A 25343-nucleotide genomic window follows, 5' to 3' on the forward strand; every position below is an offset into this window, starting at 1 on the left:
CATCTTTCTAACACTGCTTAATATCATTGTCTAATACTGCTGTCTACAATTTGCAGAACAGTAACAATATGAACAAAGATTACATATTCACTTACTGAAAAACTTCATTATGTTCCCAAGCTTGGGTACGGTCATCCATATCTTTATTGCCTGTCTCCCAAGACTTAAAAAAACAAAAACAAAAAAACCCCCACACCACTCCCTATTCTATCAAAAAAGTAGTATAATTAACAAAAGTTTAGTTTATACCTACAGATTAATCTGTATTTTGCTATTATCAAGAAAGCACTATAAAAGATTTTATCTGGATGCTCAATGTACTTCAATATAAATATGTAAAAATACAGTTGTCTATGCATTAAACTTATTTTACTTCTTCTTATCTGAGAAATGTAAACAAACAAATTTGTTCCAAATACCTAGAGAAAAGTGCATAAAATAGCACTGCCACCAGTACACTAGCTATATCTGGCTAGTTTTGAACTGTTAATATCAATTGATGCATATAATTCAGAATTAGAACTATTTTCAAGGACATCTCCCTTCCATTATTTAAAAAAAAAAATAAAATCAGAAAAAGGAAATTATTCTGGCCAAAAAAGGTTAAAAATATTCTTCAACCTGCTATAAAAAGAACAACGGCTGTACAGACGTGCTAATCAGCCATTGCAATGTCCCTCTGACGCATTCCCAAAGAGAACAGAGGACTCATCATCCAGACAGTATGAGGTCCCATCCCCCAAATAAGCTTTTCCCTTACTTCACTCTTCCCCTAGTGCTATTTGACTTCTGAACAGCTGGTTTCTAGCCTTTCTCCACCAAAAAGAAAGGAAGAAAACATCCAACGTGCAGATCCAATATCTGTCCTGAAAATATAATGCTCATCTTGATGTCAACTCTTTACCCCTATGACAGCAAAATCTCAGTCAAGAGCAAACATGGAAAATTTCATCTGCTATCTAGGTTTGGCGACTGTACATTTATTTTTGAAAGTTATTTGGTGCTTGTAGTTAATTTGAAACAAAAGGAAAAAAAATTCTCTCCCTGAAATTTATTTTTGCAGTAACGTGCTGAAATATAAAGTTAATTCCAGTGTGATATAACTTCAGGATGTGCGCTTCCATACTCAAATCAACATTAAAAGAGATACAGCAGGCTACAGCAAGAAGGATGCAAAAATAATTAGCATATAAGCTTTTTGTGAAAACCACGAATGACAATGCACAAAGCTATCAGTAAGAAGTAGGGAAAAGAAAAAAAAAAAAAGATCTAGCCACACAAGCCTTACCACTAAGCTTCTTCAATAAGTATTCATTTCAGAACCATTAGCAATTAAAACAAATCCCCAGAGAAGATACCATCTTTGGGACGGTGCCTTTTAAAGACTTCTAATCCATTAAAAAGAAGCATTCCATTACATCAAGTTCTCCAGTTGCATTATTTTTCACAAGTTCCATCGCCTGCAGTGTTTCTGTGCAGTCTGCTCTTTTTCCTCCTTTCTCCTACCTTTGTTATTATTTTCATACGGTAACTGTGTTTTACTTGCTCGTTTCTGCTCTTTTGCACACCACCTCCTCCTTTCCTACTCTGAGACAGTACCAGAGCTCTCTATTTTTAATACATTATTAAGAATATCTAAAAATAATCTGGTTCTAGTGAGAGCAGCTCTCCGACACATTATACTTTTTGCTTCTTAGTTCTTTGTCCTTACTTATCTTCGCATTGCGTTGGCCATAACAAGGTCATTTACTTCTATCACTAAAGGAACACAAAAAGGAAGTTTCAGCAAAATGCCTTATGTCAAAGTCCCTAACTTTCCTTTTTAAGGCAGTTCATTTTGAAGATTTTATGTTGCTTTTTCCTCAAAGTTTATAAAAAGTTTCAGTTAAGGAATAGCTTTTATTTTGTCCCTCAAAAATTGTCACAAGTTTATACAAACTATTATATTTGAAAACCAGGGTTCTTTTCAGTCTCATGTTTTAAAAGCGATATGTTAATAGTAATTTTGCAGTCCTTAGGCACTACATGCTCCCCTTCAATTATATATTCAGCCCTAAATAATGCACAGTCCTTCCCTCTCCCACCACTGGCTGCAACCATAATACCAACCTTTAGCGAGCTTCCCAGTCATCAGCACAACTTCCGATTCATTTTTTACCTCTCAAATTAGTTCAGTCCTTGCAGGTCACCTCTATTTACTTTAACACCATTTCCCTTGAATATTCAGGTCAGTTCCACAGCTTTAGCAAACATACAATGACAGCTTACAAAAATATGAGTAACTCAGAAAAGAAGTTACATTTACTATTCCAAGGACCTTAAGAATTGATCTCACATTTGGTAAGCCTCAAATTGATCTATGAAAGTCTTTTTTTTTTTTTTTTTAAAGTGTGTGTGTGTGTGTACATATGTACACACACACACACACACACAGGGTTACAAATATTTACCCATTATGAAGGGACCTTTGCACAAAAACTCATCAACGAGCCTGCAAATCATTTTTTATTCTGCATCCTGTATCCCAGAGTCAGTACAGGACAATCCAGAGGAGAATCTACCCCTCCAGCATCCCCACTCCTGCTCCAGAAAAAGATACCTGAAAAGACATATCTAGGTAAGTCTCTGTGACCCTCCCCATCACAGCTGGTAGCGATAAACCAGTATGCTGGCACTCAGGACTGCAACCCAGGTAAAAAAGTACTGATTTCCTGTACTGAGCTGAGAGGGTGCAAGGGTGTTTGAGGCTTTTAGGGGATTTGGGACATTTGTTTCAGAGCCGAGGGAACCACATGGTCTGCTAAAAGACATTCTTCCAGGACCAAGGAAGATTTCTTCTATGTAACAACTTACTAGGTTAGAAACTACCTTGCCCAGTCCTCACCCGTGTGTCCTGCTCAGTCCCAGTGACCCAAGCAGGCTGTGTATGCAACATACCACGGTAACGTAATCCACCCAGGCTTCTGTGCTAAGGACCTAGTGCAGGCCCCCTTCTCCTCGCATGCAGCAGTTTACAGGTTAACGCCACGGCGTGACCGGTACTGCACACAGATCCCACCCCTGTCCCATGAACAGTCTTCCCTTCATCTGGAATGTATCAGCTGTCCTCAGGCTGAGGACCACCTCCGGTAATGGCGGGACAACATCCTCCTCCCCACACAGCATTCTCACACGCACTCGCCACCTGCAAAGGCACCGGCCCTCAGCCAGACACTGCAGCTGAGCTGTGGTGTGCAATCGTCCTTTCGAGACACGCAGCTCCCTCCGCAGGTCTCCCTCATGACAACTGTCACTTCAGTCTCAGTAAGCTGGCAGTTTGCGGTTAGATTTGGTAAAGAACTACTTTCATTCCCCCTTCCAGTAGACAGCTCACAGTCAGGAAACTAATTCTAGGTGACAAGCCCAGAGAAGGAGGGGAAAAAAAGGGGGGGGGGGTAGAGGCTGGGGGGAAACTACATGATGATACCACCATTTCTAAATGAATACTGAGTTCATGGCAAGCTGCTTCTAAATCGGTACAAGATCAGGTTACAGGCAGACTTTCAGACTAAAGGAGAAAGGGAGGGGAAAGAGAAGGCACTACCCCTTTAAGGGTGACCAAGCTTGGCACAGCAGATGGAAGTTAAGCTCTGTGTAGGCCCAAGAGCTTGGCATGGAGGGGTATAGGGTAGTTTCTGCATTGGGAGTCCAGCTATGACTGGGCAAAGTTAGGATATGGTATGTCAATGGTCCACTGGGTAGGAAGGGTGCAGTTACTCTCCCCACAGACTATTTCAGCCAAAAACTTGAGCATGAATAGACCAAAATCAGTCACCTTTCCTTTCCGCTTCACTCAACATTTTCTCAGAAAGGAAATTCTTTTAGGTCCTGGAGGACAGAAAGCTCAGCCCCCTGCTCCTCCAGCCTGCATCAAGGACCTGACATCTAAACACATTACCTCATTCCACTCAGTCCACTCCCGGACACACATTTGGAGCTCTCTGTGATGGTCACGGACACAAATTCCATTGTAGATATCCTGACCACTTACACAGGATGAAGCCCTCCAAAACTAGTCTTTACTATCCCAGTATAGACTGAAAGGCTCACACACATCCTCACAGGAGTTACGCAGGGCAGAGCAGGCATTTAGTTTGGACTATAATAAGAACATCTTACATCAGTAAGTGATAACTCCAAAGAAGGTGAAGGCTGGAAATTGGTCAATTCTCATATGAAGAGGAAGGTTCCTACTCCTCCTGAAGGCTTACAGCTGATGAACAGGTTCACTGCCCTCCAAACTGAGGAGAAGCTGGGCATGGTTTCACATGAAGCATCTGAGCTGACGGACCACGTGCCATGCAGGAGCACCAGAGGAAGCGGCAAGTGACTGTAGTAGGTGACTCCCTGCTGCAGGGGACAGAGGCACCCATCTGTCGACCTGACCTCCTGTCTAGGGAGGTTAGCTGCTTGCCAGGGGCTCGGATCCAGGATGTCGTGGAGAGACTGCCAAAGCTTGTCTACTCCTCTGACTATTACCCCCTGCTGCTCTTCCACGTGGGCACCAATAATACAGCCAAGGGTTACTTGTAAAGCATTAAATGTGATTACAGAGCTCTGGAGGCAGTTGTCAGTGGTATGGGGGCCCAGCTGGTTTTCTACTCGATCCTGCCAGCGAGGGGGAAGGATGGGAGGATGAGTAGATGGATACTGAGAGTTTAACAATTGGCCATCAGCAACAGGGTTCTGGTTTCTATGACCACGGGACCCTGTTTGAAGATTGACATCTGCCTGGGAGAGATGGGATCCACCTCACCAAATGGGGCACACATATTTTTGCCAACAGGCTGGCCAACCTGGTAAGGAGGGCTTTAAACTAGGAAAGACATGAGAAGGGGAAAGTTATAGAGACCATGCAATTAGCAAAAGAGGGCTCAAGTGGGGGTACCTCAAATATTGGTATGAGGGCAAGGAAGTGCCTGTGTCATCCTTGTAGATATTCAAAAGCCGTCTGGACAGAGTCCTGGGCAATATGCTTTAGGTGACCCTGCTTGAGCAGGGAAGGTTGGACTAGATGATATCCAGAGGTCTCTTCCAACCTCAACCATTCTGTGAATATCTAATCTATGCGCAAAGCCAACCATCTTGCATTGATAACAGATGCACAAACTTCCACCCTGAATGTGGTAATGATACAATTAACGGGATCCATCTTTGTTGCAGTACAGCCACGAGTCTGAAGCATATAAGGATTACTTGGCATCTCTTACAACACAAATAGTCACCCAAACACCACGAATGATCCTGCCTACGCTTGAAAAAAAGCTTTCAGGACACCCCTTCAATCCAAGGCCAGAGTCACGAAAGAAACTGAAAAGACCCCTGACACCTGGGAAGGCTGCCAATATGTCTGTAGATCTACCCTGCTGGTCAACCAAAGTCTGCACAATGGAGTAGTAGCTTTTGCCATTTTTGAAACTGTAGCTTCCCTATGTCAAGTAAGAGACTGAACAGTGTCAAAAGCTACCTTCTTTTGGGAGCCCTGAAGGCCAGTGACACAGATGATTTTGTCAATACTACACACTTGCACTATCTAAAGACAGCATGAAGGATGGCATTGGGACACTTTGATCATCACCTGCCCTAGAGAAGACATGCTCACTTCAAAACAGTTAGTAACTAGTCAGCAAGTGTGCAGGTTTGCAAGACCTCTTAGGGTAATAACTACCTGAAACTTCATTCATGGGAAATCTGAAAGTAGAGGGGTGTCAAGAAGTTTCATGACTTTTGCTCATTTTTCCGTTCTAAAGACAATGTGGCTTCATGAGACCAAGCTTGTTTTCTTGGCCCAGAACCCCTGGCAAAACATGGGGAAGATCAGCTGCACCGGCAAGAAGCTCACTCTCCTCTCATTCAAGGCGAGCTACTTGTCTGTGTTTTAGACAAAGAAGTTCACGCAACAAGATTCTAATATTAATAGTTTTTTTAATATGAACATTAAAGATAGACATTACACTGAACTCATTCTAGGTTAATCTCAATTATAAAATATTCTTGTGACTGTTAATCTTTCCCATTAGTCCTAGAAAGTGCACCCAGGTTGGAGTCGAGCCTCCCAAAATAACTGAAAAGCAGCTATGACGAGGTTCTGAATGGTCTTATCCTCTCCAAAACGGAGTATATCTAGGTGTAGAACACATATGGTTCTGGATGGAGTCTTCAAGGCATATCTCAGCTAATGATAAAACAGTTCCCCCATTCTGCTATTCCTGATCAGCCACAGGTACAAAGTACGTACAGGCAGCTGATTCCCGTGCTGGGCATCTTCAGTACCTAATGGCTATGCCCCTTTTCTGCTGCCAGTCTGCTCCCACCAGACTGAACTGTTCAGTCTAGAAGACTGACAGGTGTAAAATTACATACAAAGAAATAATTATATATATGCACATATTGTTAATCATCTAGTCTCAGGTATCTCATTAGTTTTCTGTAGAAACCAGACAGAACATCATGGACACACAGACTCATCACCTTCTACAGCAATCCAAGCTCTCTTACTCACAAACACCGCTACTCCTCACCATTCACAATGCCAACTTCAAATTCAATTTGCAAAAGCAATGTTCTGGTAGCTCTGAAGAACTTTGAACTCATGTCTGAAGAAATATTAATGCTGACTTTAAATGTAACAGTTTACAAATCCACCGGGGGGTGGGGAAGAAAAAAAGAAAAAAAAACGCACATAGAAAGTGTTGGGACCAGCTTGCATTGCATTTGTTAGAACACACAAAAATTCTGCTACCTCAGTGACGACAGACACAGCTCCTAGCTACTCATATTTCATAACATATGAGGTGTACAAATTGGGTGTTGGCATCTTAAAGTCCCTTCCCAATCATGTTATGTTCTAGTTTGTAGCAAGTGGGAGAATTTATTTTAACCACAGAAATAATTCTGTATTTCTTAGAACTACAGAAAGAGCCCAATACAATGTCTGTGAAGATAAATCTTCACATTTTTAGTTTTCACATCACCTTTTCCTTACATACTGACAGTTTTAGAAAAATCAGAACAGAATACTGATTTAGTACAGTGACAAAGTTGGTTTGAAATTCACAGATAAGACCTAGAGTAAGCATTCTCAAAACATTATTAAAGACTTTGGGAGCCCATTTCAAGACAAAACACAGTCCACAAACAGCAAAATATTTGAACATGCCCAAGTACAATTTAGATACATAGTTGTGCCCCCTGCCCCCCTACCTTTTTTTTTTTTGAAATAAAAAAAACTAAAAAAGAAAAGAAACCATGAGTCCTTTAACGGGTCTCAAGCTGGGCATCAGAAGTAAAATTAAGTTACACAGGTACCAATTATTTTGGAAAATCTTGGGTCCTAAAATTCTACTCAGGTTTTACATGGCATACAAAAACCATGTTATAGCCCTATGAGCTTTGCAAAATCCACAAGTTGGCTTCAGTGACAAAGCAATCATTGTTTCAAACTTAATCCACAGATGGTCTAAAACAGGAAAACCCAATCAGTATTAATACAAATATAAAATTTCAGTATAAAAAAATGATTTGTTATGCAAGATTGCCTAAAGCCCAAATCCTCTATTTCTTATAATTTCTCATATTGTAAACTTTAGCTTCAAGATTTCACAGCAACTGTTAAAAGTGTATAAAGATACAAATTTTGAAAACTACAAGCATTAGAAAATTAGAGAAATGAACAGTCATAGAATATAGATTGAAATTGTCTACAGCAAAATAAATCCTACAGGTTTGGCCTAGAACTGAACTTTCAAAGGAAGAAAGAATTAACCTTTTCTCTTGGACCTGATATGATTTAAGAACACTCTGAAAAGAATTAAGCTAGAAGAAGAGTTGGGCTGCTGCTCTTACGGATTTGATAAACTGACAGAAATACCAGTTTAACACTTTTCCAAATTTTCTATTACTTGGGCAAGTTATTTCTGTTAGTTTTACAGTTAGGACAAAGCACATAGGAAAAAGGTATTGCAACAACAAACCTGACTCAGGCCGAGACATTCCTATCTGCCTTTTCATTCATTCAAAATTATTTTGAGATTAATACTGTTGGGAACTCTTGCCCTGTAAGCATGGAGATTGAAATGTTCCAGTCTGCTAAATTCAATCTAATGATGGGGGCTGAGGGGAGGAAATCACCAAATCTTTCCTGACTCACATATCTAAAGAAATTATTACATTTAAAACAACTGACACAGGAACAAGATGAAAATGTGATTGTGTTTAGAGGCCATGATGTTCCTTACTTTTGTTCTTTCTACTTTGGTACAAATCCTTAAAAAATAAATAAATAAAAAGAACTGAAATAAACATTTATTTTGAAATCAAATATTTACCTTTTCTCACATAATTATTGTCTATTTTGCTCATTTTTACAGAAGATACTGATTTCTACTCTAGATTGCCATGTTTCTAGTTTAGGAAAATGATCTAATATTTCAAAAAATTCAAAGTTCTTGAACACAAATTACCAGTACTTCAATAGTTTATATTTCATGAGCTCTGTTACCTCCACATACAAATTATCAAAGGCTAGAGAGTTCTTTAACTCTAGACTGAGACATGTATTTTGCTATGAAGTAAGAACATACCAGTCTGACTACTGCAATATTCACTCTGCACAAATATAAGTTTACTTAAGCTTCTGCTCAACAGAAATGCAAATATTTCATAAACAGATTTAATTAATTTGTTTTTATGTATTGCAATTAAGCAAGTTAAGAAATTTCCTAGTTTACAAATCTTGACTTGCCAGTCTTATGATTCTTCAATACATCTGTTCAAGAAAAGGACTGTATAATTGGTTGTGTACTTCTTTTCAAATATAAACAATTATAACATTTTCCCTGTGTTTCATACTGACCTCTTTCTGGGTACCAGAAGGTTTGTATTCTTTGAACCAACTGGGTTACTAGTAAGAGTCATAGGCTATTCCCTTTAATACATTAGCAAAAAAAAAAAAAAAAAAAAAAAAGGCTACTATACTTTATTAATGGTAACTCCAGAAACACAGAGCAGAGCAGAACTTTGGCTATTCAGCCAAGCACCTTTAAAACAACAAAATCCTTCAGTGTTCACCTTTGGACATAATCAACTGAAATCTACATGCTATTAGATGAGGAAAAAATTCTCATCCATCTACTTACCCCGAATTTTCTACTCATTCCTGTCTAACTCCTGTGTGAATTTATCCTGAATGATGTGACTTTCTGGAAATGAAATAGCACTCATTGAAAGCCAAGAGTCATGTAGAAAATTAACTTCTATCTCCAGTAATTCACAAGACACCCGATTTTTTTTAAAAAATCACTGGCATTGCTTGTGGTATAGTGGGGAAGGGAAAGAATGTCCATGTAACAGGCAGGCCAAAGCACTTTTAAAAGCACAGTTAACCCTAGTTATTCCAGAGAGACATGCATTTAATCACATGGTGGAAAACTTACCCCCTCCCAAATCAATTTCTTTATTATCATGCATTAAAAAATAGGGCTCTTGCATGCATAATCAGCATGAACCTTCTTACCCTTTCGTCCCATGATCGAGAAATCAATAATAAACAATGCTGCACATGAAGGTTAATCGACTGATAGGAAAACCCAGTCGCAAAGCAATTTCTGTAAATAACAATGATAGCAGTATTTCAATGAAAACTGAAAATAAACTATTATGCTACATTTTAATATTCACTAAAGTGTATGTATAGTTTAAAAGCACATAATACTGTTCATATCTAAGCCTTTAAGTTCAAAGTATCTGATTTCCTAAATAGTTATATGTTCAGATTGTGCACACATAAGCGACATCAGCTGAAGAAGTAGACTTTTCAGGTTTTGACAAGCAACAGACAAGACAAAGTTGTTCATTTCTTGGCTATACTGAAGCATGCTGCAAAACAAATGAGAGATTATTGCAGTTTATGGGAAGAATGTTGTTTGTAAAAGTTATTTGCACTATGCTACTACATGTGATTTTCACTTTCTGTGGAGCAGCTCCTAACACTAACTTTCCCAAGTGGAGTTTGCATGATGCAACCCCAGAGAGAATTAACTGCTAAAAGAAAGCAACAAAATGAGCACCTGCTCCAAATTAACAAATCTAAAAGAAATCCCTGTCAATTCATTTAAGAATACGGAGGCAACCACCTCTTTGGCACACAAAGTTGATTACAGCTACAAAATACAATTTTCCTGCTACAAGTTCCTGTTTTTTTTTCTAGCTTAATCAAAGCATATATCGAGTTCTTACTTTCTCTTTTCAGTATAGAAAAGACAACATCTAAGAATTAGGTGTAAAATGTGTACCTAAGCGTTTACACTTTTAAAGTATTTATTGTGTATTATTATGTAAAGAATCCATTATATAAAGTGTTTGACTTTGTAACCAAAATATAATAGCTACAGATACTGAGTTTTCCTTCTCTGACTGAAAGATCTCTGCTTAGATCAACTCAGCAAATAAATGGCAGACTGCCAAATGCAGCCCAAACCATGACCTTTCCTTAGCAGCTGTTTTTAAAGTTCCTATGCTGGTTTGATTAGTATCAAAAAAAGGGGGGGGAGCAGGGGAGAACTTGGGTTAAGAGCTTCCAGGGACACAGGGCTCACACTAATCCTCTAGGAGATTAGAACAAAGTATCACACAATGATTTGAGATATTCCCCCATGCAACTCTTCTCTAATAACCAAAATAAAATTTGCATAGCATTATAATGTATTTATTTTAACACTGTATTCTAAATAGTCAACAATGCTGACCAGAAAACTGATAGGCTTCCTAATGCATGTAAAATGAATTAAAGCAATTAAGAAAAACACTTCATTAAATGGGAGTGCCCCATTTGGGGCTTCAAAGCAGCAGGGGTACTTGAAAAAATACATACAATACAATACAAGGAAAAAAGTGCTAGATGGAAAACGAGGAAAAAAGCTTTTTTTTTAGAGCTATGACTTAATTTTTTTGCTAAAAATTAGAATGCATTAATGCCTTAAATATTTATATAGACAGAGTTAGAAATATATCTCCAACCACCATGGTATTTTAAAATTGTATTTCATAGGGAAATAAACCTTCCCTTCTCACTAACAATCCTGATATTACTTAAAATACACAGAATCAAAACTAGAACTGCAAAAGATAAGTAATTCTGAATTTCCCTAAATTGGTGTCAGAGAAAGAACTCAAAATTAAGAGATTATCTGCCTCTTAAAATGAGTTAAGAATCCACTCATATTTGAATACATTCCAAGTGGTATTTTCTTCCCTATGCCTGGCAAGGAAGCTCTACCCAGTAAGGGGATTTTACTTAAAAGTAATTTATAAAGGTTTCAAAAAAGTTTGTTTTTTGTTAAAGTATTAGAAAAAAGCTGACAAAGTAGATTCTTCTGCTTGATAATAACAGGCATTCTGTCACTCAATAATCTGTCTTTTCTTTGATAAGATTTTCAAAGTAAACAGAAAAACTGTGAAAAAGAAGAGGAAAGAAGAGTTTGTTTAGCCCCGAGTTTTGGGGTCTTACTGCCATTGAGCGCCCCCCCCAACATCCCTCCACTAACATTTAAGAACAATGAAAGTGCAATAGAGAAGATCCCCAAAAAGTTTTCAAATACTAACAGCCAGCCACAAAGACTATGAAGTAACCTAATTGGAAATAATAAACTCCAAGAAAAAAAGATAAAAGACAAGCACTTCAGTTTTTCTACCTTCTAGTTACTTTCACTTCACACAAACTAGGGAAACTACCAGCACACCTCAAGTGCAGGCTAGCCATCGCTGCAAAGCCAACTAGGAAAAAGCCATATGGTGTTTGGAAAGTTGAGGCAACAAAATTTTACACAGTTTAAGTATACTGCTTGTCCAGATTGCTTCAGCATTCTGAACTTACCCAAACAGCGGAAGATTTACCACATAATATGTATATCTGTTAATGCAGATCAAGAGATCTCTTTCTAACTGACAAGTATTTGACAAAATATTATAGGAGATTTTCATATTACTAAGTTTTGCAACAGTATTCATTCATGGTGAGAATGTAGACAAGTTACATCTGTCAGACTAAAGGGTATATGACACTTTTATGGATTTCCTTATTTATATTGATTTGCTCCGATTTGCATGTTTCAGTTGTACATGAAGGGCCTGCTAATCACCAGCTAATATCAGTTTAGCATAACAATTGTTATTAACAAAACCTTGAAAATTAAAGATACAATTTAAGTGAATTAAAGGAATAAATAAGACTATAAATCATTTAAATCAACATTCACATATATAGCTACCACAAACAAGTACCTTATTATAGTATGCAGCTTTGTTTCTTACCTATATCACTGGTAGTTTTTCCAAACCAAGCAAGTATAAATGTTTTAACTTAAAAAAAGGCAGATTTTATAGTAACTATTTAACTGAAGTCAAGAGAATAAAGCAACTAAGTAGGTTAGCCATTTCGGGGGGGGGGGGGGAAATCAAGTATACCTGGAACATAAGAAAACAGTCTTAAACAAATGTTTTGATAAATGATTTAACCATGCTTTTTTCCTTAAGTATAGTGTTCTCAACATTTCCCTACAAATGCAACTGACAAAAGCCCACAGAGAAACTGTTTAATAATAAAAGTGTAATATGCCAAATGAACTAATCTGTACAAATTTGTTGCTCAAATAGGGACATAGATACAGCACACACTTGAGATGAACAAAAACAGATACTACATTTACTGCAAAGGTTATCTGATTGCAAGATTTTCCCATCTGCAAGGACTTTGTTATTGTTCTTGTTGTTTTTTTAATAAGGAAAGCACTAACCAATCTTTCAATCAAAGGTTTCTTCACACCTATACAAGCCACAGCTAAATCAGTTAATAAAATAACTTCGGTTCAAATCAATTTACCCTTGCTATAATACAATATCAGTGAGAAGACATTTAACTTCTCAACATTTCACAACTTGCAACTTGTATTTCAACTTCAGATCAAGACAACAAGTCTGCAAGCGTTTCTTGCAACAATGCCCATGTTATTTGCACATGAGGAACTGTATGTAAAGTCACAGCTCTAAGGACTATTGGGAAAAGCATTGCTTTGGTAAGCTTGCTACAGCTGCTGCAGCAACTGTATAGCAGTACATATCCGCTGCAGACTACATGTCAATGCAAATGACGTGCCAAGTCCAAACGAAGCCAAGCACTTTTAGCACCTCAAAATTAAGATAACCGACTGCAAACTTTGTCTTTATGGACCAAGTATTACTGCAGCAAGACTAAACCCTTAACATCAGTTCATTAAGTACTCCATGCACTGCTGCCTCCCCATATTCTCAAACAGGATCAATAAACAGCAGTATCAGTAAGAATTAGGATATTCCAGTATGTAACAAACAAATACTGCAGGGATCAACATTACTGAGATAAGGTTAAGAATAAACATTACCTTTGGTTAACTGCCTATGTTCAGCCTTTCACAAGTCAATTCATCTCTTTCCCTCTCTTGATAATACATCCCAACTCTGACTACTGTGGACTACATAATGTTAACTGTCTAAAAGTTAGTTAATAGAGATTAAAGTGTACTGTGCTATGTATATTTCATCTGCAGTAACTTCAAGATTGACTTCTAAAACATCTCTAAAAATTCAGTTCTTTTAAGATCTACAGGACAACTAACAAAGCCTTTTTGTCCAGTCTTTCCATAACACCAATATCTTGGCTTTCCCTGATTTTTCAGACCACATATCTAGACATTTCTAAACTACTGTGTTAGAAAAAGAGGTAAAAAGATTTCAAGGAACTGACAGACACTCAAGAAAGCAGGTGGGACAAACTATTCTACTTCAGCCCGATAGAACTCATTCTAGCTTGATGGAAAATATTTTTGGAAAATATTTCACTCTAACAGCCACTTACACATTTTACTCTAGAAGATGCTCAGTGCATTTGCAAACATGTGGGATGCGAGAACTCCATGGGGGGGGGGGGGGGGGGAGACGACTGTACTAACAAGTGAGCTTTACAGATTTCAAGGACAAATAATTTAAGACTTCAGAGTAACACACTACACTAACAACCTGTGTTTCCTCAATATGCTCTGAAAGGAATCCCTTGGAATCTCTAGGGAAGCCTAAATTAGGAGACAGAAGTTTTCTTTTCCACATACAAGAAAGCAAAAAATCTTGAAGCCTGTCTCTATGGACATCAATAAAAGGTACAACTAGTAGCAAAGCAATGCTTGCTTACTTTAAGATTTAATCACACATCTTTATCACCATCATTATTGGAAAGGAGAAAGTTAGTAAAATTTTTAGTTCATATAAACTGCAATAAACATACATCTGTTAGGTTACCTTCCCTTTATCCATACACTCAGAAAGCTAGCATAAGATACACAGAAGATAAATAAATGGCTGTACAGTTTTGAATGTCTCATTAAAGACAAATATTACAATATTACATGCATTAAGATGCAAAATATTGATAATAACCCTCAACACATACAGAGCTGACATAGGAAAAGAAAAAAAAAAAGCTTTACAGTAAAAATAAGTATCATGGTAAAAGCCTTAGGAGTACTAAAAACTGCAACTTAACCACAGAAGCAATTTATCGTACTACAGAAACTGGACCACAATACAGTTTGAACAATTTAAGCCAGCAGCTTCAAATCCAAATATACAATGTAACAGGTTAATATTGGCTACTGTTTTGTTTAATAAACTCATTTTATAAGCATGTCTATGTAGAGGAACAATTCCAACTATTTTTTACATAAAAGAAGTTCTAAAATATTTATACCAAGATATTTTATAATGACACTGGTTCAAACAACACTACATATTAAAATATTATCAGTTATAGAATATCCATTCATAGATGTAACATCATGTAACACAGTAACTAAAATTTTGTAAGACATTTTTAAGGATCCAATAGCCACAGCTTATTACAAATCTTAAGTCATCCCAACCCCTCCCCCCAAACATTTCCTGATTACATCAAGTACTTGTAAGTCTCATTACAAACCTGCAATTAAAGAGTACTCAATGACTGTAAAGTTCACCTTTTGCAGAAGTCTTTACCTTCATGATAAAGCAGTCTGTTTTATCCAGACACTGATGTTAGTGATTTTACTACAAAGACTATGCAAGATTTTTTAAAACATAAAATAGAAAGTCACACACATTTTAGTTGGGATTTATAATATTTTAATATATTTCATAACCTAAAGCTTCGTATAAGTGAAAGATGTTTCTCTTCAAGGTATACAAGAACTTAATTCTTAGAAACATCTCCCTCAAAATCCTATTTCATTTTCCATGCTAAAATATCCAAGTCTTGTATCACTTTATATCCTAAATAGTAATTCTATCATCTGAAAGCCATATTTGTGATTTTTTCAAAAACAAGGTTATGATTGTGTTGGAATATCATTTTACATTCGTTAAATCACATAATTAATCAACGTTAAGCTGTGCAAATCTTACTGAACAGGAGAAAGCAGTCCAAATTAGGTTCTTTTGAAAAATATACCTGAATCTAAGAATTGTAGAGGCTGGACAGTATTAAGGTCTCAAAAATAACAGCAAGTATCATCATTAGGTTTCTTCCCCCCCATTTTAATTTTGTTAGAATTTTTAGCCTCCCGAAAAAATATATTTTAAGGTAAACATCCCTAAATATTCTCTTAGAAAATACTTAAGATGACAATACTTACTAGCAGGCATTGTTAATGAGAAATCTGTCTTCAATTTTGTGAAATATAATAAGCTATAAAGAAAGAAAAAATGTTAAGTCAAGACAATAGTTTTAGACAATTTTCCATAAAAATATATGTAAAAATCTATCAAGAATGAACCTAAGCAACATTCTTCAGCTCCAATATCATGTTAACTGTTACCACAGAAGCCCAGGTATCATTTTATCTAACCAAATTATATGTAGGTTTTTCCAGTTCTTCAAATTCAGTCATTCTGTTCCTGCATTTGATGCTTGAAAAAAAGAATTTACTTTGTACTTATTTGGATGACATTTCACATTGCCACTGTTCATGATGCTAAATGCTGTATAGACTTATATATGATATTTCCACTTCAAATATAAATCTTTGTACCTCTCCAATAAAAGGGCTGTGAAAGATTTTTGTTGTATAAAAAGAAAAATGATGCTGGAAATGTTTCTATGTGACACTTCCTAAAACATTTTTTCCTCCCAACATCAAAAAAATAAACATTTTAATAAATACATTTTAATGGTCACACATTGAAAAAAGGCTCATCATTGTTAAAAATAAACTTTATTCTCACTGTATATGTATTTTAATCAAGGGTTCTAATTTGCTGATAGCAACCATGATTAAAAATAGTGCTTCAAAACCACACATTTCTGGATTTTCAAGAGAGGTAAATAGAAGTCACGACTAGTTTTCCATTGAGGATCTAAAATTATTTTGTTTTCCTACAGGTATAATAGCAACTCTAAACATAATTACAATCAAAAGTACAATATAAAAACACATACTTTAAAAAGCAGATCTTGATTTGGCTGTATGACACACAAGTGCAATGTTTCTTATCAAAAACTTGCAGCTTCATTTTAAAGAGATTCTACACAATTTGGCTAGGATAAGAAACTCTAACCTCAGTTTATAGCTCCATTAGACCCAAGCAGTCCTAGCACAGGAAGAAAATACTTTGTTCTGCTTACTGGTTCTGAGTTACTACTTCCTCAGATTATGTGCTTAAATATAATTTTATGTCAGCACTTAAATATCCTAGGATCTGAAATTAAAGGATGATTTATAAGGAGAAATTATTGCTTATTATCATGCAACTCCACAAACAGCACCAAGAAAGCCAAACAGACGCTAGAGCAGATGTCCTTTCCTGTCTGCCCTAAAACAATAGATCTCCATAAGAGATCCAAAATGGAAAACATCTTATGGACTGTATTTCACTACTTTAGATTATCACAGTAATATAAGAGAACACCACTCTGATAAGCACAAAGTCAAAGCTTTGTGCCAAACCTCTGATTTGGTAAATACTTTTTTTTTTTTTTTTTAATTAAATTCATATGAACAAATGCTGGGTGAGGGAAGAAAGGGTATTAACACCCACATCATCTTCTCAGTGCAATACAATCAGATCTGTATTTCCAAAAAAATATATACGGTCTTCTGCTACAGATAAAAAAAATAGAAGCTAGTATACCTAGGGTTTTGTATTTTCATTTAGGAAGTCAATTCCACCCTTAGGTTACTTGATTATGTAACACTATAAATAATTACTCTGATTTTGAGCACTCAAAATGGGATTGTCAGCTGGGCACCCATCCATTCCCCCAAATTAAGACAAAGGAGAGTAAAGGTTGAAGCATCTCTGACAGGCAATCCAGGTTGGGCAACCATGAGCTGAAAAATTTAATTTTGCACCACTTTTTTCTCCCCACATACTCTCTACCTTTAAAATTGATCAGGATATTTAATATTGAAGAGAGGCAAAGATTAAAAAGTCACATGCTCATTCTTAAACATAATCTATTAGCCTCCAACTACAATTTGCAGGATCCTCCTCCCCTTCCCCCCCCCAAAAAAAAAGCAATTTGAGACAGATTTACATAGCACTGTGCAATTACCTGACTTCACTTTGAATTAGCTTCATCACGTACCAGAAGCAATGCCACACATAAGCCTGGCTATATTAACGTGACTAGCCAGTACTCTCATCCTAGTTGGCTCATCCAAAAGGGTATATCCTGACAAGCATTTGTCTGACAAGCAGATTAGAGAATTCAGTCTTAAGTAGATGGTTTGGGGACCAGAGAAAACCCTGCATGTTAAATAAGCATCCCTTTCCAACCTTTCCCACAATCTTTAAGACTCCTGTTGAACCCAATATCCATTTCACTGACCAATTAAAGGCACTGCTCCTATGTCTACCTCAACACATTGCTAAAGTTAGATTAAAAAAACATGCTTTTTGCTGTACTCCTAAGGAATGATGATGCATTTTTACATATGTATTTGTACATATCTAAAAAACATTAAAAATGGTTGAAAAATGACATAGTAATTTTACAAGAACTATTTCATTACAGCCTTAGGATGGCCAGTTAGAAGCCACTGATACCAACAGGAGCAGTTTGCAACTTGTACATTTTGTAACTTAGATTTTCTAATTAAAAGTGTGGTCCCCATTTCACATTCCCCTGAAGTTCAAGTGGTAAATCTGACTGGTATTCCAGTGGCTCCTTCCACTTACAGGAAGGGTTAAATTTATTTATTTTCTCCTGCACAAGTTTGAGTCAGAACTAGAAAGAAGTTAATGTTCACCATTAACTGCAAACATTTTCCTAACACTGTACAAAACATAATAAGAACAATTGTCTTCAATTATTTACAAACTATATTCTAATTTCCATTTTTGAGAGCTCTCCCCTGAATCTGCAATCAATCCAATTCTAGCAACATTCTGTAAACTAATATGCAAGAGTGTTAGTAAAAGGATTACATAAGACTTGTGTGTAAGCCTTTCCATGTACCAGGGCCCTACAATCATGATTTCAAACCCAAACTATCAACTTCAAAAGGAAATTTTACCCACTAAATTTTACCCACTGAGTACACTGAGTCTTCCAGCAAAGTGTCCTGTATATTGAAGTTATTAAACAGAAGATTTCAAAGTATTTTGAGCACATCGTAGAGGCTTAAGAAGGTAGAAATCACCTATACCTTGTGAAATTAGCCTTGTCTGTTACTATGGTTTTAGCTTACCTACTCAGTTTGCAATGAGGAAACATCTGATTTAGCTTTAAAAAGTGTAACTTCCAGGCTAGCTAACTTGATTTTTATATAGGAGTTAGAATTCAGGTTCGCAGTCACAGGCTGATAATCTTTTCCACAGTTTCTCTAGCAGGGCAGAGAGATCTCACAACCCACTCTAAGAGTCTTTCTTTCTAGTATCTCAACTTAAAGTACCACAGGTTATGCCCCTAGATATATTAATCTTAAAGAAATAAAAACTGTAATATAATTAGATTTGTGAGCCTAGACCTCGATTATCCAAAGCATGGCTCTATGCTGCATGCTCACTGATAGGTATAGCAACCTGGAAAATCAACCCAGTACTGGTCATCCATTAGAATGACCATAACCTGCCAGGTATTGCTAATGACAGAGGCCCTGAGAGAAGAAAAGCATACAGTAATTTTAAAATAAAAGAGGAAACTATTTAAGAGAGTTAGAATGTAATAAGACTGTGTAGTCCTATTACATTGTTTTGCTAACATTTAGTAAGACAGCCTAGTGTTATGGTCCATCAAATCAAACCCAGAGAACCTCAAATCCACAGACCTCCATTCCTACACTGCTTATACAGTGATGACACAGGGATGCTTGACAACGTCCAAGACGAGACTGATTACCGACAAGGTTTTGCTGTACCATCTGCCTCCCACCTTCGGGTGAGCAACACACGGGCACTATACAGCAGTGGCAGGACCTTAGGCCCTCACCCGAGAGGGACAGGGGAGCCTCAGTTCGATGCTACGAGCCTTCTGTGGCACCTTTGCTGGCGGGCAGCCAATCCGGCAGAACGCAGAGCGCACTGGGCAGGGCTGGCCCACCTGAAACCACGCTCGGCAGCGCCCACAGGACGCCAGGAGCCGGGCGCCAGGGTGATTCCGTGGGCACGTGCGGTGGGGGACGCAGAGGTATGGGCTGAAGTGCTGTGAAGCGGGGCTCTCCCCTCCCAACACCGCTACCAAGAAAGAGCCCCGCAGCAGGCCGGCCGGCGCCCTGACCCCTGAGCCTTCCTCCACAGCCTCTCCCTCAGCGCCACGCGCACGGCCCCTGCCTCAGCGCCCGCCCGCCCGCCTGTCTGTCTGTCTGTCGCAGCCGCCTCACTCCCCAAAGCGGAAAAGAGCGGGGAAGGGATCGGAAGAGCGAGAAAAGGAGAGGGCCGTAAAGGTCAAACCAAGGAAAAGCGCTTCCTCCTGGCTTCCGCCACACTCACCTCAACCACCTCTCCGGCTCAGGTTAGCAATCGCCATCTTCTCCCTTCCCCCCCCCCCCCCCCTTAAAGTGCCTTGAGGCGCAAGGCATCCTGGGAGTTGTAGTCCCGTGCGAGGCGGCCCGAGGCCTTTCACCACCCATCGCTGCCTTCACACGGGTAATTAGAGAAGTCTCGTCCCTAAAAGGAGCGCCCCCGGCACGGCCGTGGCGAAAGGGGCTCTCTCCGGAGGGCAAGGCGCCGGCAGAAGGGCGGAGGGCACCGTCGGCGGCCACAACTCCCAGCATCCCTTGCGGCGGAGGCTAAAGGAGCGCCTCGAGGCGAAGGGGAGGGGGCAGCTCTTCCCCCTCCGCCCGCGGGCGGCCCTGCCCCGCCCCGCCCCGCCTCGCGGGCGGCTGCCCGCTGCCGCGGCGGCCGTTGCGGGGGGCGGGGCCGGCCTTGGGTCACGTGCCGGGGGCCCCTCCGCCTCAGGGGCGGCTGCGCCTTTTTTTTATTATTTTATTTATTTTATTATTGTCCGATTATGATCGGCTTCAAAATTTGGCGTGTTTGATGCCTGGCTTTCCAGAGAGACAGGGAGAAACCTGAAATGTTTAGTTACCACTGTAGATAGCTCAGCCCAACTGTTGTCTGGATGAGTCTGAGGGGATTCTCTGTATTTACCTCTCAGCTAAGACCTTATTGAGGCGTTACGTATTTCACTGATTTCAGGTTTGCTGGTGATATGTCTGGTGAAATACTACATTTTCTTGTGCTGTTTGAGACGATTTTCCTTCATCAATACTAGAGGCAGGATCAGTGTTTCCTAATTCGGGGGTTTCTTGCAGATAATCTAATCCTTGAACAAGGGAAAGGGGGGAGGTGAGAAGTCCCCATGCCTCACAGTTTTCAGCAGTATTCAAGACATTGTAAATCTGGGAAAATCGTCAGCACTATCACGACGTCACACATATGCGGACAACTGGAGGAGTTAAAAGAGTAAACTAACAAAAATCCTTTCTACTTGTTTATATGATTTATGAAATGCCGCTTACAGTTTTGAGTTCTTGGGGCTGAGCATAATGAAATTAATAAAAAAAAATGAACAACCTGACTTTTATAGGTTTGCATATTGAGTCACTGCCTATAAAGCATAACATTTGGGGACTGGAGTGCTATTTATAAGTATTTCAGACAGCCAACAATGGACACCACTGAGATATTTCTGCATATCTATAGCTATATTTTTCCTTAGTTTAGTATAGCTGGTGATAGTAATCCTCCTGGTTGATTTCTGAAATGCAAAGGAAATAATTTATAAATTTTCCCATCTGCCAAAATTAGAAATTAACTCCACGACCATGATCTCAACCAGCTCATCATGCCCGACGTAGCTTCAAGTCCAAAGACCATTTTTCCAGTCCAGTGTCGATCAGCTACAGGCAGCCTGCTCTCTTTGCTGAAGTGCTTAATTCAGACGGTTTCTGTCTCATTCTCCCATTAGCGGTGCATCGGGGGTGTAAGCTCCAACATCCTTGTCATACCATATGGTTTCAGGAGAACACTGGCCGTTACTAGTACAGATGATTCATCTGAATGAGAGAAATGTCAAGCCAGGTTTATGTTCATTCAGCTGCTACTCAAAGTTTTAAATGTAACACTGTGAGTTACGAGTCCTGATTATTCTATTTTTCTTTGGTTTAAGAAACAAGGCAATTTAAAGAAAAAAGTTTCTGTTACTTGTCCCACATTACAACTCTCATGTCTGTGCTGAATACCTTTTATTCTCTGAAGGGTTTCTTTTTAAATATTTTCCTCTATTTGTAATGCATTGCCAACATTTATGAATATCAAGTAGACTTATTTCTATATACAAAAATGGAAATAAGAATTCTGTCAATGTCTTTTTATTGCAGTAGTATTTGGCGATACTTGTAACAAAAGTAAATGAAATTGTTTAGGCAGAAAATCTAAAAAGTGTTCCTTCTGCTAACTGCCAAAAACTTAAAGCCCTGTTTTGCAAAATATATTCATGATAAGTAATTTTATTTCCACTGAACAGACTAAATAAATAAATGAGGGTTTCTGCATCTTTTCTTGCGTATGTAATTAATTTAACCTTTATATCTACAACTCTAGCACTTAAAAACCTCCTAGTCTTAATAGGTATTTGTATTTCTAAGGTACTAGAAATTTCTTTACCACTGTGATTTTAAAAAAAATTGTACTGTAATTCATATGATTCAATTATGATACAGTAAAATTTTAAAGCTTACAAAGCCAAAGTCATAAAATAAGTACAACTATTTTGGAATTATGGTTTGTTTGAAGAGACTTGATATGTTTTTTAAGACATTATTACATACACTATGTAGTAAGTAAAACTCTAGGAAAAAATCAATAAAGCCCTTGGCCTAATTGTACTGCTGTTGTTTAAAATAACTGTTTTCCTAATTTGGTTGCAAAATAGAGCTGAGCAGAGAGCTGTAGTTTACGATTATGTATGTGTTGATCTCTGTGAGCTTCCTTATAAATTATGTAATGACAACAAATTCAATTTAGAATACAAGAATTTTTTCATTTTAGTGAGGACAGCAGCAGAGTATCCATCACCTGTCTATCCCAACACCAATTTTTCATTTGCTGTCAATGAAGGAGGGCTCTTATTCACTGACCACATCTAAGGTCATATTCAAAGTACCCAATAAGATTAAGAAGAAATTTAATTATGCACATATGAAATTGCTGCTTGGCTAATTTCTATCCAGAATGGTCAGTTTTACTCCAACATCTCCTAAGTCTTTTGGACCTATGGTTCATACATATGTTGGTTCACACATACACAAAACTCTGTGTCACATGGGACCTGCTTGTTTTTATTATTTTTGAAGTGATAATCATAACATAGACACAACTTTATATCTTTTATTCTAGAGATATCTGAAGTGTGAGACAGCAACATCCTATTGTGTGTGACTGTGAGACAGCAACATCCTATTCCATGGTCAATGACACAGAAAACATGAGTTGTATTCATGGTTTGGCAGTAGCAATTCCATGTTTTCCAATTAGATTTCTAGTACACATAAAAGTATACTGAAATGTTCAGTGTCTGGAGCAAGGAGCAAAAAGTACCTCAGTTTAAAATGCCAATGGAGGTTCAAAAAGGTAACAGGCATGATCGTTTGGCATTAGATGGTCTAAGAGTATGACAGCTCTTTTTAAGGAGTTTTAAAGAGAAAAAAAAAGTTTCAGAGGAGTTAATGTACCCTGACAACACTGTAAGGCAGGAATGGCACAGAGTTATGTTAATTTTATGCCAAAGTGAGAAAGATACAGCCAATTTAAAAATGTTTAATTTCACACAGTTTTAATGTAGATAGAGGAAAATGGATAAGAAAATGTACAATATTCATCAAAAGTAGCAGTAAAAGTTGGACCTATGAGTTGTTTACATCTGCTCACCACTGCATCATATAGATCTGTTAAAGCTATTAATTCTGGCTTTCAGTAGTGAAAAAATGGTAGTTATCATAGCAATGACTATATGGCTTGCTCAACCACCAGTAAAGCAAACCATGCACATGCATTTCATTCAATAATTTTTATCTTTATAATCAGTTGCCAATTAAATGATAATTTTGTTAATTTTTATTTTGCAGCATATTTTTCCAGCCTCATATATACATGAGGTTTCCTCTAAGTCTATAAAGAGGTTCTTAATTACAATATTTTATTAACGGGCAAATGTAGTTGATGACAGAAGGTGTTTCTACCCAGAGCAGTTAGACTATAGAGATCAGATCTTCAGGGCCTGTACAGAGGAATTTACTCTGTCATTGTTCATTTTAACAGGCGGCGTAGTGGATGCGAACTGATTATGCTCACGAGCCCTGAAAGCAGAGCTGGGAGTTCATGCAGATTCAGCCCTGCAAACCATGCAGTAGTTCCTGTATTTTTTTCCACTTTCTTCTCAAAGAAGAGTTCTCAGTGACAGCTATGCTCACTAGGAAGACAGCTGTCAGGGGGACAGCAAAAATAGATTGGAATGATTGCAGTTTTTTAGAAATTCTCAGAAAGTGCTGAGCAGCCGCTGTCAGAAAAGTTAGCATCTTGCAGATGTCTCAGAACAAGCATCTTAAAATCGCCTCCAAAATCCCCAAATACTTTTGAAAATTATGGCCATATATACTTAAAGAATAAATTCCATATGAAAATTGAAGAAGTTTATATTACAGAATCTCCACATGTGTAAGCAAAGTTCTGATATGATATATATATATATATGTATTTGAAGAGAAGTAATAGTTTATAATATAAAGGATCCACAGATGCTTTGTTTTTTAAGCCATTAATCCCCTTAAAGTCAAAGAGGTTTTCTAATAAATTTATTAAAATGAGGAAAGAGACATTCTAATTACACCAAATTCCATACTTTTCATGCTTTTCTTCCATCATTTGGAGTGTTCGCAGTCATAATTTTTCTTACAGGTAAGAATAACTGATAGATTCTATTTTTAGGGCTGGTAGTGTTTTGGCAAGGTAAATGATTTTATAATACTATATTTAAATGAGGTCTGTGTTATTAAAATTTAATTTACTTTTCTAACTGGGCACGGGAGGGGAATGAAATACAGAACCTTCAACAATACAGAGTAGGTGGCAATGTGATGTATTAAATATTGCGTGTGAAATTCAGAGTTCCTAAAGTGTTACAAGGGGAACTAATTAGACGTATGACTCCCAGTTGATCACAGTACAGTTTTTCTTATTCCAAATCAGTGATATTATATATTAGTCAAGTTCCCAATCCCATTCCACAGAGCTGATGTACCTCAGCATATTCTGCATATCTTCACCTGAAGCGTTCTCTTCCCTTTGCTATGAAATAGGAGAATAATGTCAAAATTTTTGATTACCATAACATCCAAAAATAGAATCTAATTATTCTCTTCCATTTCCAGTCTCAACTAGATTTATTTTTGAGAATTGATTAAAACCCTATAGAAAAGAATGAATGTGCTTCGTTTTTGCTACAAAGGATATTTATTCCATGTTACTTAAAATACTGATAACAAATAATGTACATTATGTTCTGTGCAATTTATTTTTATTTCTTTTTCCTTGGCTTCTAAAGCTTATACAATCACGCTGCCTGTCAGTCCTTAATAACTTGGAAACCAGCAGGCCAATTGCAACTGCAGTTGACACAAATAGAAGTCTCATAGGTAATACGTTTCTGTAGGCTTCATGAGAATTTGCAATAAGTTAGACAAAAAAGAGCTGAAGTACTGACCTCATTGAGAGAAGAAAGTATCATATGAACTCAGCAGTTTTTT

At 37.7% G+C, this 25343-nt stretch overlaps 1 protein-coding gene across 2 annotated transcripts in view; it reads right to left on the reverse strand.

Annotated features, from left to right (window-relative positions):
- The window catches only part of EFR3A (EFR3 homolog A), an 82734-nt gene extending 62671 nt beyond the window's left edge, over nt 1–20063 (reverse strand). Inside the window, exons 1-3 of one of the 2 annotated variants that reach the window (XM_067290153.1) lie at nt 20029–20063; nt 15732–15784; nt 9554–9644 (exon numbers count right to left, since the gene is read on the reverse strand). In XM_067290153.1, the coding sequence (XP_067146254.1) occupies nt 9554–9566 (13 nt within the window). In that variant the 5' untranslated portion in view covers nt 9567–9644; nt 15732–15784; nt 20029–20063. The remainder of the gene's footprint in view (nt 1–9553; nt 9645–15731; nt 15785–20028) is intronic. The other variant, XM_067290154.1, reaches the window with a different exon arrangement.
- Between the last annotated feature and the right edge of the window lie 5280 nt (nt 20064–25343).

Source organism: Apteryx mantelli, chromosome 2 (genome assembly GCF_036417845.1).
Source record: "Apteryx mantelli isolate bAptMan1 chromosome 2, bAptMan1.hap1, whole genome shotgun sequence".
Taxonomy (NCBI): Eukaryota; Metazoa; Chordata; class Aves; order Apterygiformes; family Apterygidae; genus Apteryx; species Apteryx mantelli.